Here is a 16100-nt window from a genome sequence, read left to right as displayed (position 1 = left end):
ACAAAACATACATTAACCACTTTAGCCCTATTTTATACCTAGGCTATTTGAAAATAGCTCACAACGCGTCGCACCGCGACGCGTTGTGAGCTTGTAGATCGGCTATTTTCAAATATTTTGTACTTTTACTTTTGGTACTTTAAGTACATTTTGATGCCAATACTTTTGTACTTTTACTCAAGTAACATTTTGAACACAGGCCTTTTACTTGTAACAGAGTAGTTTTATATTGTGGTATTGTTACTTTTACTTAAGTAAAATATCTGAGTACTTTTTCCACCACTGCCTAACAGTGTAAATAACTTTTATAAGTTTTAAATCTGTCTTGTTTAACTTTAACGTCTTACCTGTTACAGATGTTACAGATGTGGTGTACAAGCTGCTCCAAGTTACCAGGTAAATGAGTAAATAAATCCTCATGGTTGATTTTACACAAACTGTGACTTAGAAGGAAAAACAAGAGAGCGAGTGAGACGTATGATTTCTGCTGCTTCAGTTCTGACTGAAGAACACAGGAACTTGAGAACAATGGGAGTCTAATCCGGTGCGTCACAGGAGCAGGAAAACAGAGATCATCACTGGAGCAACTCGGACAGTTTAAGCCTTTTATTTAGGTGCAGGTACAAAGAGAAATGACTGACGTTTGAATCTTGCCATCTTCCTCAGAGTCATACACACGGCAGCGTCTAGGGAGGCATTTAAATACAGAGGTAGGCGAGGGCTGTGCTCTCAATGGGCCAATGGTAGTTGGCTCTCTGTTACATGGTAATTACCCTAATACTTCATTCATCTGGGGGTCCTTGACATGAAAAGGTTTGAGAACCACTGACTAAATGGACTACTGCAAGGGTTCACGCACTTTAGAGGCTGCGAACCCCCCAAAATAATCATATATATTTGAAATGGAGACCCCCAAAACAATCATATTTTAACTCGGGACCCCCCAAAATAATCATATTTGAACTGGAGACCTCCCAAAATAATAATATTTGCACTGGGGACCCCCCAAAATAATCATATTTGAACTGGGGACCCCCCCCACCCTGACAAGCACTTGTAATTGTAGGCATTACATTTAGTTTGCGAGGCGTTATATATTTTTTTTTCACAATGTTTGTCCCTTTCTTGCGTAATATTTGACTATTTGTCCAATTTGGAATTAAAAAGGTCTTAAAGGTCCTTAAATTGTCACTTTATAAATGTGCAGATAGCCTTTAATACACTTACACTGTATGTGTCACGGTTGGAGACAGGGAGGTGTAGGACCCAATCACAGAACAGAGGATGGATGAGGCAGAGCAGATCAAATACAAAGAGCTTTATTAACTAAAGGAACCAGGAACAAACAAAGGAACACGAGGAGACTAGGAATACAGCTAGGTCAGAGGTGATGCAACTTTGATGACGCAGAGGGCCACTATATTTACACACTCACTCCAGAGGGACACGTTGCATATACGGTCGGGTAGAAACCTCTTATCTCCGTATTCTAACTTTTTCTCCGTAAATTAATGCCGTACTTCACCATTCTATGTCACACAAAAGTAGCAAAAATAGCCGATCTACAAGCTCAAAACGCGTCGCAGTGCGACGCGTTTTGAGCTTGTAGATCTGCTATTTTTGAATTGTAATACAGATTTTTTTTTTTGTTGCTATTTTTCTATTGGAATTCTGAAATGTAACATTTTTATTTAATTTCAAATGCATTTAGTTATACTGTATGTTAACTTTATTAACTGAAACAGCATATACAATGGATGCTTTTACTTTCTTAAAACCTGCAACGAACACACACACTTTTTCTGACTTCACTTCCGGTAGACTTCCTGTTTAACAACACGGCCGAAAGGCATGCCGGGTAACTCTTAAAGGGACATAGAACTAATAACAGTGCAGCTCCTAAGCTCCAGTATTATTTAAGTTATTTGCCCCGTGTAATTTTTGATTACAAAGCGTAAAAGGATATGTTTGTAATGTTCAATGGCCAAACACACAATTAAATCGTTAATCGCAAATATTTGAGTGACAATCAATTGTCAACTTAAATTTGTAATTGTGACAGCCCTATGCCCATTTCAAATAATATGATTTTTTTTCTTACAGAGTCTGTCTGTCCGTCCGTCCGTCCGTTCATTCAGTGACAGTTACACACCTCCTCCACCAGGGGGCGAAAGGCATTAAGGCAACAGTGCCCTGGATCCTTCATTGCGCATGTTTGAAACACGTTGACCAGGAAGTAAGGTCGTGTAGCTCATCCTATGGTGTCTTTTGTCTCGGTGAATAACGTATCGTAGTCATAAAGGAGGTAAAATGGCTCTAAAAGGAGGTGAAATGTCTTTTAAAGGAGGTGAAACGCGTCAAATGGAGTCTGTACGGCTGAAGATAAATGGACACCTGACGTCGGTGGGAGAGGAGATGTTGTGTGTTTTGGAGAAACACACAAGCGGTGATGTTTGTTGGGTCAGAGTGTTTGTGTTGGAGCGCCTCAGTGCGGCTGCAGAGTTCATGTGCAGCCTCTTCCAGAGAGAGATGGAGACACTACACAACACACAACTACTACACACTGCTGCAGGTATGTCTGTTACATGCACACCATCAAACTACACACTGCGGGCAGAGCGGCGTAACAAAGCCTACAGTGGGCCCCGACGCGGGATAGTCGCCTCGATTTTGCGAGAGAAACAAGCAACCAGGTCCATGAAAACAAGCCCAAAAGAAGCGACAAGGCTTCTTAGGCTATTCATTAGAAAATAGCCGATCTACAAGCTCACAGCTCATTGCGATGCAGTGCATTGTGAGCTTGTAGATCTGCTTTTTTCAAAAAAGTGTGTTTTTTAAACATTTTTAACAACACAAAAATCTTGGCACTAAATTTTTTTGATGGGGGGGGGGGGGTCCATTACCTCTGGTCCATAGCCTAGAAGTAGCTCTGGTTCATAGCGTTAGAAGGAGTTCTCCTTAACGCTATGGTACTTTCGATTCTTTCCCCTCGCACCGCGGTAGCGCAGCCTCTCGTCTGTAGTGAAAAAAAAAAATACGCTTTTGCTACTCACCAAAACAAAGGCGGTGTTATGGAGTTGAAAGCCTACTCTACTAAGTGGGAACACTCTGAGCCCCCCACCTCACGTCTAAAATACAGTTTTTGGCCAGAAAAGAAAATATTTCACTGGAATTAAAACATGTTTGTGGTTACTCCACAGTGTCCTCTACAGATCTGGTCAATGAAATTTTCCTATTGACCAGATTCTTCCTTCCGGTGAAATATTATAGCGTTAAGGAGAACTCCTTCTAACGCTATGGACCAGAGCTAGCCTAGAAGGAGTTCTCCTTAAAGGTAGGGTAAGTGATTTGCTTTGGTTAAAATAAGTGTTAAATAGCTCTATATTCTGATAGTACTCATTGCTATAGAGTGTTTGTTCAGTATTAGGAGTCTCCTTGTCTCTCCACCTCTTTATTAAACAGAAAATGCATTTTCGTTTCAGTTTCAGTTTCATTTCCAATTTTATCCAACCAGGACAGAGAACTCAATCAGGATACAGATTAAACAAGTGAAATTGGAAGTGATGACACTAAGAAATGAGCAGACAAAATTGGAACTGGAACACTATACAAATTAAGCTTAAAAATTGGTACTTTCTCCTGATTGGCTGAGATTTTGACACCTACCGAAAAATGTATTTTCTGTTTATTAAAGAGCTGGAGAGACAGGGAGTCATCTGTTACTGAACAAACACTCTATAGCAATGATTACTATCAGAATATAGTATTTTAACCTTTTAACAAAATACTTTTTGTTTTAACCAAAAAATATCACTTACCCTACCTTTAAGGCTATGGGACTTTCGAGCCTTTGCGCTCGCACCACAGGCTGCACAACCTCTCGTGTGCAGTAAAAATAAAAAATACACTTTCGCTGCTCACCAAAACAAAGACGATTTTATGGAGATGAAAGCCAACTGCAGTTACTAAGTGGGAACACTCTAAGCCCCCCACCTCACGTCTAAAACACACTTTTTGGCCAAAATGTTAAATATTTCACTGGAAGATAAACATTTTTCAGTTACTCTGCTGCGCCCTCTACAGTTCTTGTCAATAGAAAAATTCCATCGACCGGATCTGTAGAGGGCGCAGCGGAGTAACTAAATAATCTTTTATTTACGGTGAAATATTTAACATTTTGGACAAATACATATTAATCTGGGGGGTCCTTGCCACGAAAATGTTTAAGAACCACTGGTTTAAACAACATTAGGAAACAAGCCCAAAAAAACACAACCCGCAACATAAAAATATTTACAAGCGACTTTACAGAAAAACAAGTCCAAAGTCACTTATAATAAGCAGACATGGCAACACTGCTGACTTCTTCTCAGACCTCCACATTATTCTTCATACGTCATAATATGGTGTGGTACAGTATGGTACAGCATGGTGTAGAGATATGGTCCCCGGACCCGACGCTCTGCAGGGGTTAGAGTTGGTGTCACATTAGCTCTCCATATAATTACTGGTCTAGGCGCTTGTTTCACTCACACATATTTCAGCATTTTTCTTTTGGTCACGCAGAACTGTTGTTTATAAAGACGATAATGTGATTAATAATGTTTTCTTTGGGATATACATGACACGAAAATGACGGACATATTAATGTTACTGGGGTGGAAATAGGGACATTACCGCCAACTGGGGTGGAAATAGGGACATTGAGTAAGTGGCAAATGTTTAGCCATTTTGGCTAACTCTTGCTAACGGTGTTCCCTTCCGGTGTGGTTCGTACTGAGACGAAATATTGCTGAAAGAAAATAAATATGCTCCAAAGAGGCAAATGTATAGTGAACATTGAAAAGTAGACGAAACAATGCCTAAACAAACACAAGACGTTGTGGCAAACCTTTTACTGAAATTGTACATGTTGTTGTTGTATGACATAATGAAAAGGGACAGTGATAACAGGACACGAAAGGAAGCACTGAATTTTGCCAATTGTAAAGATAGATAATCACATACATTGTCTATTCAAAAAGTGGCAGATCTACAAGCCTGCACAATGCATCACATCTGCGACGCGTTGTGGTTTTGTACGTCTGCTAAGTTCACAGCGTGACGCCGTCGTATGACGAAGCATAAAAACCAGGCAGCACACACTAGAGTCGTTCCGCTAACGATACCAGTATTGGTATCGGTGAGTATGTCAGTCTATGCCGATCCGAAACCACGAAACCAATGGATCACATGATGATATTTAATTTACAGTCACAAACGGACCCCCATAACTCTCAGAGTTACAGACCCTGTAAGGGTCCATTCGGAACCCATTCAAGGAACCCAGATGGTCCTCGGACCCCACTTTGAGAACCACTGTCCTAGATTTGTTTAAATTACACACTGCTATTGGTTCGGTACTCAGTATCGACCGATACGGAGATTATATGTATCGGAATCGGTATCTGGAAAGATAGAATGGTATCGGTACATCTCTAGAGGATCGAATGGGTCTAACGAGGACAATTTCAGGGGGAATACCAATATTTTTGCTGAGATCTGATTGGCTCACACAGGCTCAAGTTTAACTTGACATCGCATCAAGGTTTTTGTCTTGTTTTTGTTTTGGTGAACGTAGGTGGAGGAATTGGCGAAAACAAGAAGAAAGAAAAGGATGGAAAGAAAAAGTCCAAAGGAAAGAAGAAGACGGGTGAGAAAGAAAACATTAGTATCTACATTGTGCATGCATGTGATTATGAATGTGATTTTGTAAGTGCGTTTTGGAAAATTGGAGCTTGAGAAATTGTACTGTGCAGTGTAAGCACTGTACATTATTGTGTATTACTTAAAAACCTGGCCCGACTTTGACAGGCTAAGCATGAAACAGCCCCAGGTGCACTAATTTGTACAGTGCAGAGGGACATGTGTTGATATTAATGGTCTTAACTCAAAATATATACATCACACAGCTTAGATCTTTGGATTAAATGGGAGAGCAGGCCTGTGCGAACGTGGTGATGTAAAAAGAACCGTATCTGTAGTGTAAGAATTGTGGCTGCAGTGACTTTACAAACACAAGGGTCATTCCTCCTGTATCCTTCTCTCTCCCTTCTTAACACCATTAGTGTGTATTGAAAAGTCTGTTAGATCCACATGTGCTTTGAAGTGGCATAGCCTCAAAAGTATAAAAGTGATCAAAAAGTTAAACACAGCAATGGAAATATGCCTCAACCTTTTAAAGTTGAAATGGAGTCTGTAAGTTAAAGCATGCTGAAGTAACATGATTGCAAACAAGTGAAAGAAAAAGGGGGTTTCAGTTGAAATGACATTGACTTTCCCATAGACTTTATTGGGTGTTTAAAGTTAAACATAATTAAAGAAAAACGACTATAAACCATTTCAAAGTTAAAAGTACATGTGTCCACACACAGTAAGCTGAATATTTTGAAGTATGAATGGAGTTTCTAGGTGAAAGTATGTAGGACTAGTAGTGTGCCAAAGTTTTGGGAAGATATAAATATAGTATAGGACAGGGGTCTTCAACGTTTTCAGGCCAAGGACCCCCTAGCTGAGAGAGAGATGAAGCAGGGACCCCCTCTATATTGTAAAAAAAATATTTCAGATAAACGTTTGCTGCTCTTTTTTCCCTCTACACCTATAACTCAAAAATAGCCGATCTACAAGCTCACAACGCCTCGCGCTGCGAGGCGTTGTGAGCTTGTAGATCGGCTATTTTTGGCTTAAGTTTTCCTCAGAAAAGGGATGCTATGGTTCAAGTGGTTAATGTAAAAAAAAAAATTACGTCACACAAAGATTTGGCGGACCCCCTGTAGTAACTCTGAGGACCCCCTAGGGGTCCCGGACCCCCTGTTGAAGACCCCTGGTATAGGATAATAAATAGTGAGGAGGTCATGAGCGTGCTTGCTGAAGCGAGCCCACAATAAAGGGTGCATTAAACCAACCATCGATGTGTCCATAGGATGCATGCTGCTTTATCCTGCTCTAGTATGAACAAATCTGTGCCGGAATCATTGTTGCTGACATTGCACCTAAACGAGAAACACACTTTGACATAACACCCGGTTCGGTTGACGGCGGATGCACAGGTTTCAACATAACGGCGACTAGAAGCACGATTGTCCGCTCTCTGCCATGATTGAATAAGTGTGCAATTTCTGAAATCAATAATGTGTTGATTCATTCTCCTATAATTCTACAAATCTCTGTCTGTGTGAGCCCAAAATCTCTTCTGCCCGGTTCTCCTCAGTGGCTGGAGCAATTGCTCTGCATTTGCACACAGCCATTGACCATTACCATGTGCACGGAACACAGAAGCCCGTTTTTCGCTTTCCCCAAATGTCAGCTGTTTATTAGCGTTTTTGTGTTCGCTGGCTCCCGGGTTGCCAAATCATGTGCGTGAAACAAGCGTGGGTGCTCATATCCCCCCACGGGTATGGTCTAGTTATTAATAATTCATGATCTAGTGATATAGATGTATAATGTGTGAATATCACCAAAGAAGAAAAAGGCAATAGCCATTGTATCAACATAGTATACCATACAGATGTACTAGTTATATTGTATTGTAGAGTTTCAAGGAATTGCATGAATGGGAAATCCTGTAATTTAATATTTCTGCCATCCACACTGTTAGTACATAATACACTCATATATATTGAAAACCAAAAAGTGCGAAAACCTTCATACAGTGGTATGAAGTTGACATTTGGCAGGTGAGTTGCTTAGGACCCAGGGAAATGGTTGGGAAATGGGAAAATATTTAACTTGTTTCGATGAGCGGTTCTTAAGGCTGAAATTAAGTTCATAACTGGCATATGTCCAAACGGGCACTAGCACCAGTTGAATGTACCAACAAAGAGTTACTGAGGCAAACATCAGGTATGTGACTAAAATGTTACGTATCACGCGAGCTTAGTTCATGCAGAACATACTCGAGAGGTTACACACTGCGCTTATGCGGGTGCATACGGATGCTTATTACAACGGTATTACGCAAGACCCAAACGTCATAAACTGACGTGGCAATCAGCCGACCAATTGGCGGGTTATTTACGCTCACCTCAGTCTCTGTTCTTCCTCCTGCTGTCATTTGTCCCTGGACTGTTGGTATGCGCCTTTTTGCTCCCACCGCCACCCCAGCACCACCAGTGGACTCTGCTATTAGTTCTGTTTCCAATGGGGGGTTGTTATCGTATATCTATATATCTAAAAAGAAAATAGAGCCTGAACGCCAAGATAAATATTATATTCGTATTGTATGGGGGTTGCGACGGATGTGAAAATCCACTCCTGTGCTATTCTCTATGGCATTGGTCCTCAACCTGTGGGTCAGGACCCCCAGGAGGTCCCCACATGGATTTCTTTTGGGTCCCTAGATGACAGTGAAGTGACAATTTAACACACATTTAAGACCTTTTTAATACTCAGTAAAAAACAGTAATCAACAAACTGTACCATATAAACTGGTTAAACATTCACCAAATTGTCAAATGATACACGAAAGAAGAGGCAAAAAAAATTAAGAAGAGGCAAAAAAATAAACAAAATGTAATGTATCAAATCCTACAGTTCAAATATGATTATTTTGGCGGGTCCCGGACTAAAAAGGTTGATAACTACTGCTCTATGGACCACTTTGTTCGTGCTGCTGTGTTCGAAATAACTAAATCGCTGGTAAAGTCTATGGCAACCGAGGGAACACAAACAACTTGGAAAGAGAAACGGAAAATATAAATTTCAAACATTCAGTGCTTTTCTCTCATTTCATCTTTTTCCACCTAGACTTCGTAGCTGTGTGTACAGAGGAGGTTCCTACTGAACAGCAGGAGAGGAGCCCACATCTGGTCCAGGAGGAACCACAACCTCCACAACACGAGGAGAGGAGCCCCTGTCTGGTCCAGGAGGAACCAGAGCCTCCACAACACGACGAAATGAGCCCCAGTCTGATCCAGGAGGAACCAGAGCCTCCACAACACGACGAGAGGAGCCCCAGTCTGGTCCAGGAGGAACCAGAACCACCACAGATTAAAAAGAGAGCAAAGGAGGCTGATGGTTCAACATTGACATTAGTAGCAGTAAAGAATATACATGATGATGAAAACAGAAGGACAGAGCCTCTAGCCAGCACCTCAACCGGATACATGAAAACACAAGCTGATGTAGAGGACTGTGGAACATCACAGCCAACTAGTGATGACCAACTCCTCTCTTCAGACTCTTCAGAATCTGACGCTGAAGACGGTGATGACTGGGAGGAGACCAAGGAAGGTCAGTCAGCTTTAAACGTCATACACTGACGCGGCAATCAGCCGACCAATTGGCGGGTTATTTACGCTCACCTCAGTCTCTGTTCTTCCTCCTGCTGTCATTTGTCCCTGGACTGTTGGTATGCGCCTTTTTGCTCCCACCGCCACCCCAGCACCACCAGTGGGCTCTGCTACTAGTTCTGTTTCTATAATAAAATATTGGTTATCTGACTGAAGTATAAATATATCCTACAGTTCCTTTTTGTTCCTATTATATTGATGCACTTTAGGATTGGTAAAGTGTCATGTAGCAGTGTTTGATGAACCAACCTCAGTAATGGTATTTGTTAATGTCAACTCCTGTGCCATTCTCTATGACAGTGGTCCTCAGCCTGTGGGTCGGGACCCCCAGTAGGTCCCCACATGGATTTCTTTTTGGTCCCTAGATGACAGTGAAGTGACAATTTAACGCACATTTAACACATTCACTGCCTGAATTATTTCCGATTTTTTTGCAGTTTTATGCCAGAGATTTTTCATTGAAAAAAAAAAGTACTATGGCAACCGAGGGAACACAAACAACTTGGAAAGAGAAACGGAAAATGTACATTTCAAACATTCAGTGCTTTTCTCTCATTTCATCTTTTTTTTTGCTAGACTTCGTAGCTGTGTGTACAGAGGAGGTTCGTTCTGAACAGCAGGAGAGGAGCCCACATCTGGTCCAGGAGGAACCACAACCTCCACAACAGGAGGAGAGGAGCCCCTGTCTGGTCCAGGAGGAACCACAACCTCCACAACACGACGAGAGGAGCCCCAGTCTGGTCCAGGAGGAACCAGTACCACCACAGATTAAAAAGAGAGCAAAGGAGGCTGATGGTTCAACATTGACATTAGTAGCAGTAAAGAATATACATGATGATGAAAACAGAAGGACAGAGCCTCTAGCCAGCACCTCAACCGGATACATGAAAACACAAGCTGATGTAGAGGACTGTGGAACATCACAGCCAACTAGTGATGACCAACTCCTCTCTTCAGACTCTTCTGAATCTGACGCTGAAGACAGTGATGACTGGGAGGAGACCAAGGAAGGTCAGTCAGCTTTAAACTCACTGAAATCACAGAAGACACAAAATGTGGAAGGAGACAGCAACAAGATGTCTCAAGACCTGAAAACCTCCCCCATGAGGAGTCACACAGGGAAGAAAAGCTTAAGTTGTACAGATTGTGGCAAAATATTGAATAAGATAAGTCTGAAGAGACACGCAATGATTCATACAGGGGAAAAGCCCTTTAGTTGTAAAATGTTTGGCAAAAGCTGTAGTCAAATGGGTACTATAAAAACACACATGAGGAACCATAAAGGGGGAAAACCCTTTACTTGTACAGTGTGTGGCAAAGGCTGCAGTCTAGAGGGTCTTTTAAAAAAACACATGATGATTCACACAGGGGAAAACCCCTTAATTTGTACAGTGTGTGGCAAAGGCTTTCGTTATATTAGTTTGTTAAACATACACATGAGGACTCACACAGGGGAAAGGCCCTTTCCTTGTACAGTGTGTGGTGAATATTTCAGTCGAAAGGGTGATCTAAAAAAACACATGAGGACCCATTCAGGGGAAAGGCCCTTTACTTGTACGGTGTGTGCCAAAGGCTTTTGTGATATTGGTTCCATAAACACACACATGAGGACCCATACAGGGGAAAGGCCCTTTACTTGCACAGTGTGTGGCAAAGGCTGTAGTCGAAAGAGTGATCTAAACAGACATATGATGATTCATACAGGGGAAAAACCCTTTATTTGTACAATTTGTGGGAAAGGCTTTAGTCGGATTAGTTCTATAAACACACACATGAGGACTCATACAGGTATAATGACCTTTACTTGTATAGTTTGTGGGAAATGCTGTAGTCAAAAGAATTCTCTAAAAACACACATGAGGACTCATACAGGGGAAAAGCCCTTTACTTGTATAGTTTGTGGGAAATGCTGTAGTCAAAAGAATTCTCTAAAAACACACATGAGGACTCATACAGGGGAAAAGCCCTTTACTTGTAGAGTTTGTGGGAAATGCTGTAGCCGAAAGTGTTCTCTAAAAACACACATGAGGACTCATACAGGGGAAAAGCCCTTTAGTTGCACAGTTTGTGGCAAAGGCTATAGTCAAAATGTTCATTTAAAAAGACACATGAGAATTCATACAGGGGGAGAAAACACTTAGTTTCAGTTTGTGGTAAAATGTTGGTCTTGATGCATATCTGAAGATATACTGCAAGGATTCATATAGGGAAGAAGTTGTTATTAGGACAGGAATAAATTATTTTATTTTCGAAGAAGCCATCAGAGTTGAGACATGACAAATGTATGATCACCATTCATTCTAATCCAGGATGACAATGACAAATCATAGATACTAAAGCAGAAGAATCACTCGGGGAAAGTTTTTTTTTTCTTCAAGTCAGTGGATTTGAATTCATATATATTCAACGTGATGTTTTGACTCTGACTTGTTTCACTTGTTTCTTTCTTTCTTTCTTTCTTTCTTTATTCTTTAACCCTTTCTTGAAACTGCAAGTGATAGGAGCTGGCACGAATTGCACCCGCTTTGACAATAAAGTTTAATCTCAATCTGATGATGGAATATCAAATGCTTGTGTTTTTTTTAATCCTTTATTTCTAAAGCAACTCATAGGTTTTGGTAGAACAATATGAGCATGGCCATATTTGTCAAGATTAAAAACATATACCGTTTTATTATGCGTTAATTAAATTCATTAATTCATCAATGCCTGCAATAATGCTGTAATAGAGTGCTGACCAACTGCGTTTTCTTTGCAGCTGAGTAGTGTTTGGACCACTGTTTCCCAAACACTGTGTCGGGACCCGTGTTTGGGACGCGGACCAAGTTTGTTTGGGTCATGAGTCAATATCCCCTTTTTTTGTTTATTTAAAAACATAATATTATTTCAAAAGATTAAAACATTTTCATCAATTTAAAACAATTCAAAGTACTTCAAATAAAATCTAATAGATGTATTATATATAATACTTTTTTATGTGTACAAGCTCACAACGCTACGCTAAGTCGCTAACTATTAAAAATAGTTGTTATAGAGCCTGACATGACTGTGGTTTTCAGAGTGTCATAAGTCACCCCATCCATGCCACTGGCTTTATTGTTTGGGAGGTTGTGTAGAACTCTGCCTCCTCACTAACCTCGCGTCACCAGGCTTCCCACCGCGGAGGAAAGCCTGGTATTCTTCTGCCTATACATACTTCATGTCCTAGTATGAGTGAATAGGGGAAGGGTCTTTGTTTGGCCCGGCAAAAACTCGGATGTGTCTCAAAGAATATGATATTGGCAGAATCGCGGAACGTTTAGAATATTGGGCAGTCCCGTTTTCATTTTTCACAAGATCGGTGGTTGTTGCAATGACCTGCACTACAATACTTCACCATATGTTGCGCTATGACGAAATAAACCCATAACATGTAACAATGTGTACGTTCCGTAGTGCAATTCCAATGGTGAAAGCTGTGTTGTTTCACCCGAAAAGGTACAGTAATGGGGGATTTGGCCACGCCCCGAAATACCCGTATGTGTGTCTCAAAGAATTCATTCTAAAACTGAGCCGTTTGATCCGGTTTAGAAGAAAGGGAAAAAAATAAAACAAACGTGTTCCGGTGGTGTGTTGTGGCAGGCGTCACATTGTTTTTATTCCCCACTTAATGCAAATCAATTAGTTTAGTCTCGCTAATTGCGCTATGAGTTAGAATAAAAGATAGACATACCAAACGATTATTATACCAAAAGAAACAAAACAACTGTACCAAACTAAACACATTTTAAACTAGGGGAATAATTTCGGAGGTGCACGGCACTATAAAAGTTGTTCTTCTTTTGTTGTTCTCCCCTCCCTCCTGGGTACTTAGAAAAGTGCTTAAATTTGAGATATTATTATTTTTATTATTATTAAAAGCAAAAATCTAGCTATTAGCTTATGTATTACATCATTTATGCCAATTATGATGATGATAAAAGGTTGCATGGCTTAGTTATGGCAAGATAATAATGTCTGGACATATAAACATAGACTTAAGAGTCTATAAGAGAATTTGAGGTAGGTACTGTTGATCCTTTTTAGGCTCATTTGCTATGTGAAATGTATAAGTATTCACTTGATTGTACATGCAAACTGAAAATAAACCTTGTTTTAAAAAAGAGTAAAAAAAAAGAGAGTGGGAAGAGTTCCATTTCCCAGATTGTTCTGAAAAGTTCTGATTGGGCACAAGTTAGCCAAATCGTTTGACCAATCTGGAAAATAAATGCTTGCTTTCTTTCTTCACAAATGTGTTCATTTTCAATTAGTTCCGAGTCCAACCCAACTCCTCAAGGAAACTTTGTGGGAGGCAAAGTTGGGGTACCGAGAGGGCCTGGGCGAAAAAAAACTGGAAAAATAAATATGAGCTCGTGGGATGTCTAATTATGGGTTTTTGGGGGTGCTGATTCCAACCATTAGTTTTAGTAAACAGGCCATGGAATCGGCCACTCCTACTTTTCAGGGGGCCTATCCATCAAATTGTGGTGCCATAAGTTTCACGCTTTTAATTTGGGTTGAGTGGTATATCTTGATTCTTGGGGTTCCTAGAAAGTCAAATAAGGATGTTTTCTGTTAATTATTGGCCAAAAACTGGAAATGGCTATAATTGTGCTTCTGGCAAACTGGAAAGGTGATCGAAGAGTCTAAGTCCATGTTTGTGAATCCAGAAATTCATATATCAACGTGGTCATGCAACCTTGCCTCATTAGCATAATGTGTATTCATTATTTAAAGAATACATATACAAATCAGGAAATGACTGCATTTTTCACTTTTTCCAACGTAGAGACGATCTGAGACTCTCATAGACTCTTTTTAAACAAGGTTTATTTTCAGTTTTCATGTACAATCAAGTGAATGGTTATACATTTCACATAGCAAATGAGCCAAAAAAGGATCAACAGTAGCTCAAATTCTCTCATAGACTCTTAAGTCTATGTTTATATGTCCAGACATCATTATCTTGCCTTTACTAAGCCATGCAACCTTTTGTCATTAGCATAATTGGCATACATGTTGTAATACATAAGCTAATGGTTAGATTTTTGCTTTTAATAACAACAATAATAATAATATCTCAAATTTATATAGCACTTTTCTAAGTACCCAGGAGGGAGGGGAGAACGACAAAAGAAGAACTTTAATTGGAAAAAAAAACACTAAAAGGCTAAGACTAAGGAATAAAATCCATACAAATAGTGGAATGGTGAGAAATGGGGGTATGGAATTAGCTGGGGAAAGCCATATTGAAGAGGTGGGTTTTGAGAGCAGTTTTGAAGGAAACTAATGGTTGGAATCAGCAGCCCCAAAAAGCCATAATTAGACATCCCACAAGCTCGGCCAATTTTGTATTTTTTTTGTAAATTTGTATTTTTCTAGTCCTCGCCCTGGCCCTCAAGGTACCCCAACTTTGATTGCCTTCCACACAGTTTCCGCAAAGAGTTGGGTTGGAACTGTTTGAGAGGTATTAGTAGACACCTTTATGAACACATTTGTGAAGAAAACTATTGGTAAGCATTTATTTTGGTCAAAATGGTGTTAACTTTCCCTTACTAATGACTTTGTGCCCAGTCAGAACTTTTCAGAACAATCTGGGAAATGGAAAGGCCTTGGGTGAGCCACATCTCCTTCTGGATTTATCTGATTCAACTCAGCTCAAACGTTATTTATAAAGCATGTATTACAGGACCATCGGTCGACCAAAGTGCTGTGCAAGGTCAGAACAAAGAACAAGACTGACAATGACAAAAAAACTGATCATGACAAGAAGACCAAAAGAGACATATCAAATAATACATTACAAACAGAAAAGGGGCTAAAAACAGCATGACAGAGTTATAAAATGCCAGATTAGTAGCAGAATATTAAACTAGTTGTGGTGCTGAACAGCACATTATTGTAGGTTCATGTAGATAAATGAGTGTAATAAGGTGAGAGCAGTAGTTTTGAGAAATTACAAAAGTGCCCCCAGAATGGCCCTGTATGCCCCAAATGGAAATCCCCAGGCAGGACCTCATTATAGATCCATTATTCAATTTAGTATAGTATTGTTAATAAAGTGCCCTGAGAGCAGAATGTTGAATATGAAAGCATCTGTGCTTTGCATTTGAAGTTGTGGAGCTTTACAAGATATTGGCTAGCTGTGATTGAAGCCATTTTTTAATTCAAAGCAAAGAAGTAAGGCAATTAGGCTAAACAGTTTGTTTCAACATAGTAGACTAGCTATATGGCAGGCTATATCGTTGCATGTACTGTATATAATATCAGCTGCCCTGGGAGCAGTATTGAGAAAGTACCCTCTGAACAACAAATGAATGTTATTGCATGTATATAGTATAAGCTGTCGGGAAAGTGCCCTTCTACAGGTATATATATATGGAACAATGTTAATTTGCTGCTCTCAGGGCACTTTTTCAATGCTGGTCTCAGGGCAACTTATAGCCTTCTACTGGTTTATATATGCAACAATGTTAATTTGCTGCTCTCAGGGCACTTTCTCAATGCTGGTCTCAGGGCAGCTTATAGCCTTCTACAGGTATATAGATGCAACAATGTTAATTTGCTGCTCTCAGGACAGTTTTTCAATGCTGCTCTCAGGGCAGCTTAAATTATATACATAACACATACATTTTCTGCTCTCAGGGCACTTTCTCAATGCTGCTCTGAGGGCAGCTTATAGCCTTTTACAGGTATGTGTGTGCAACAATGTTAATTTGCTGCTCTCAGGGTACTTTCTCAATGCTGCTCTCA

At 40.2% G+C, this 16100-nt stretch overlaps 1 protein-coding gene across 1 annotated transcript; it reads left to right on the top strand.

The window, feature by feature from the left end:
* Positions 1-2312: 2312 nt before the first annotated feature.
* On the top strand, positions 2313-11746 carry LOC308101243 (uncharacterized protein). The gene is made up of 4 exons (XM_080450641.1): positions 2313-2572; positions 5621-5692; positions 8785-9270; positions 9906-11746. The coding sequence occupies exons 1-4, from the start codon at positions 2332-2334 to the stop codon at positions 11468-11470; spliced, it is 2364 nt and encodes a 787-aa protein (XP_080306767.1). The 5' UTR covers positions 2313-2331; the 3' UTR covers positions 11471-11746.
* The last annotated feature ends 4354 nt before the right edge of the window (positions 11747-16100 follow it).

Source organism: Gymnoscopelus braueri (assembly GCF_963280865.1).
Source record: "Gymnoscopelus braueri genome assembly, chromosome: 15".
NCBI lineage: Eukaryota > Metazoa > Chordata > Actinopteri > Myctophiformes > Myctophidae > Gymnoscopelus > Gymnoscopelus braueri.
This window is presented reverse-complemented; position numbering and strand designations above follow the sequence as displayed.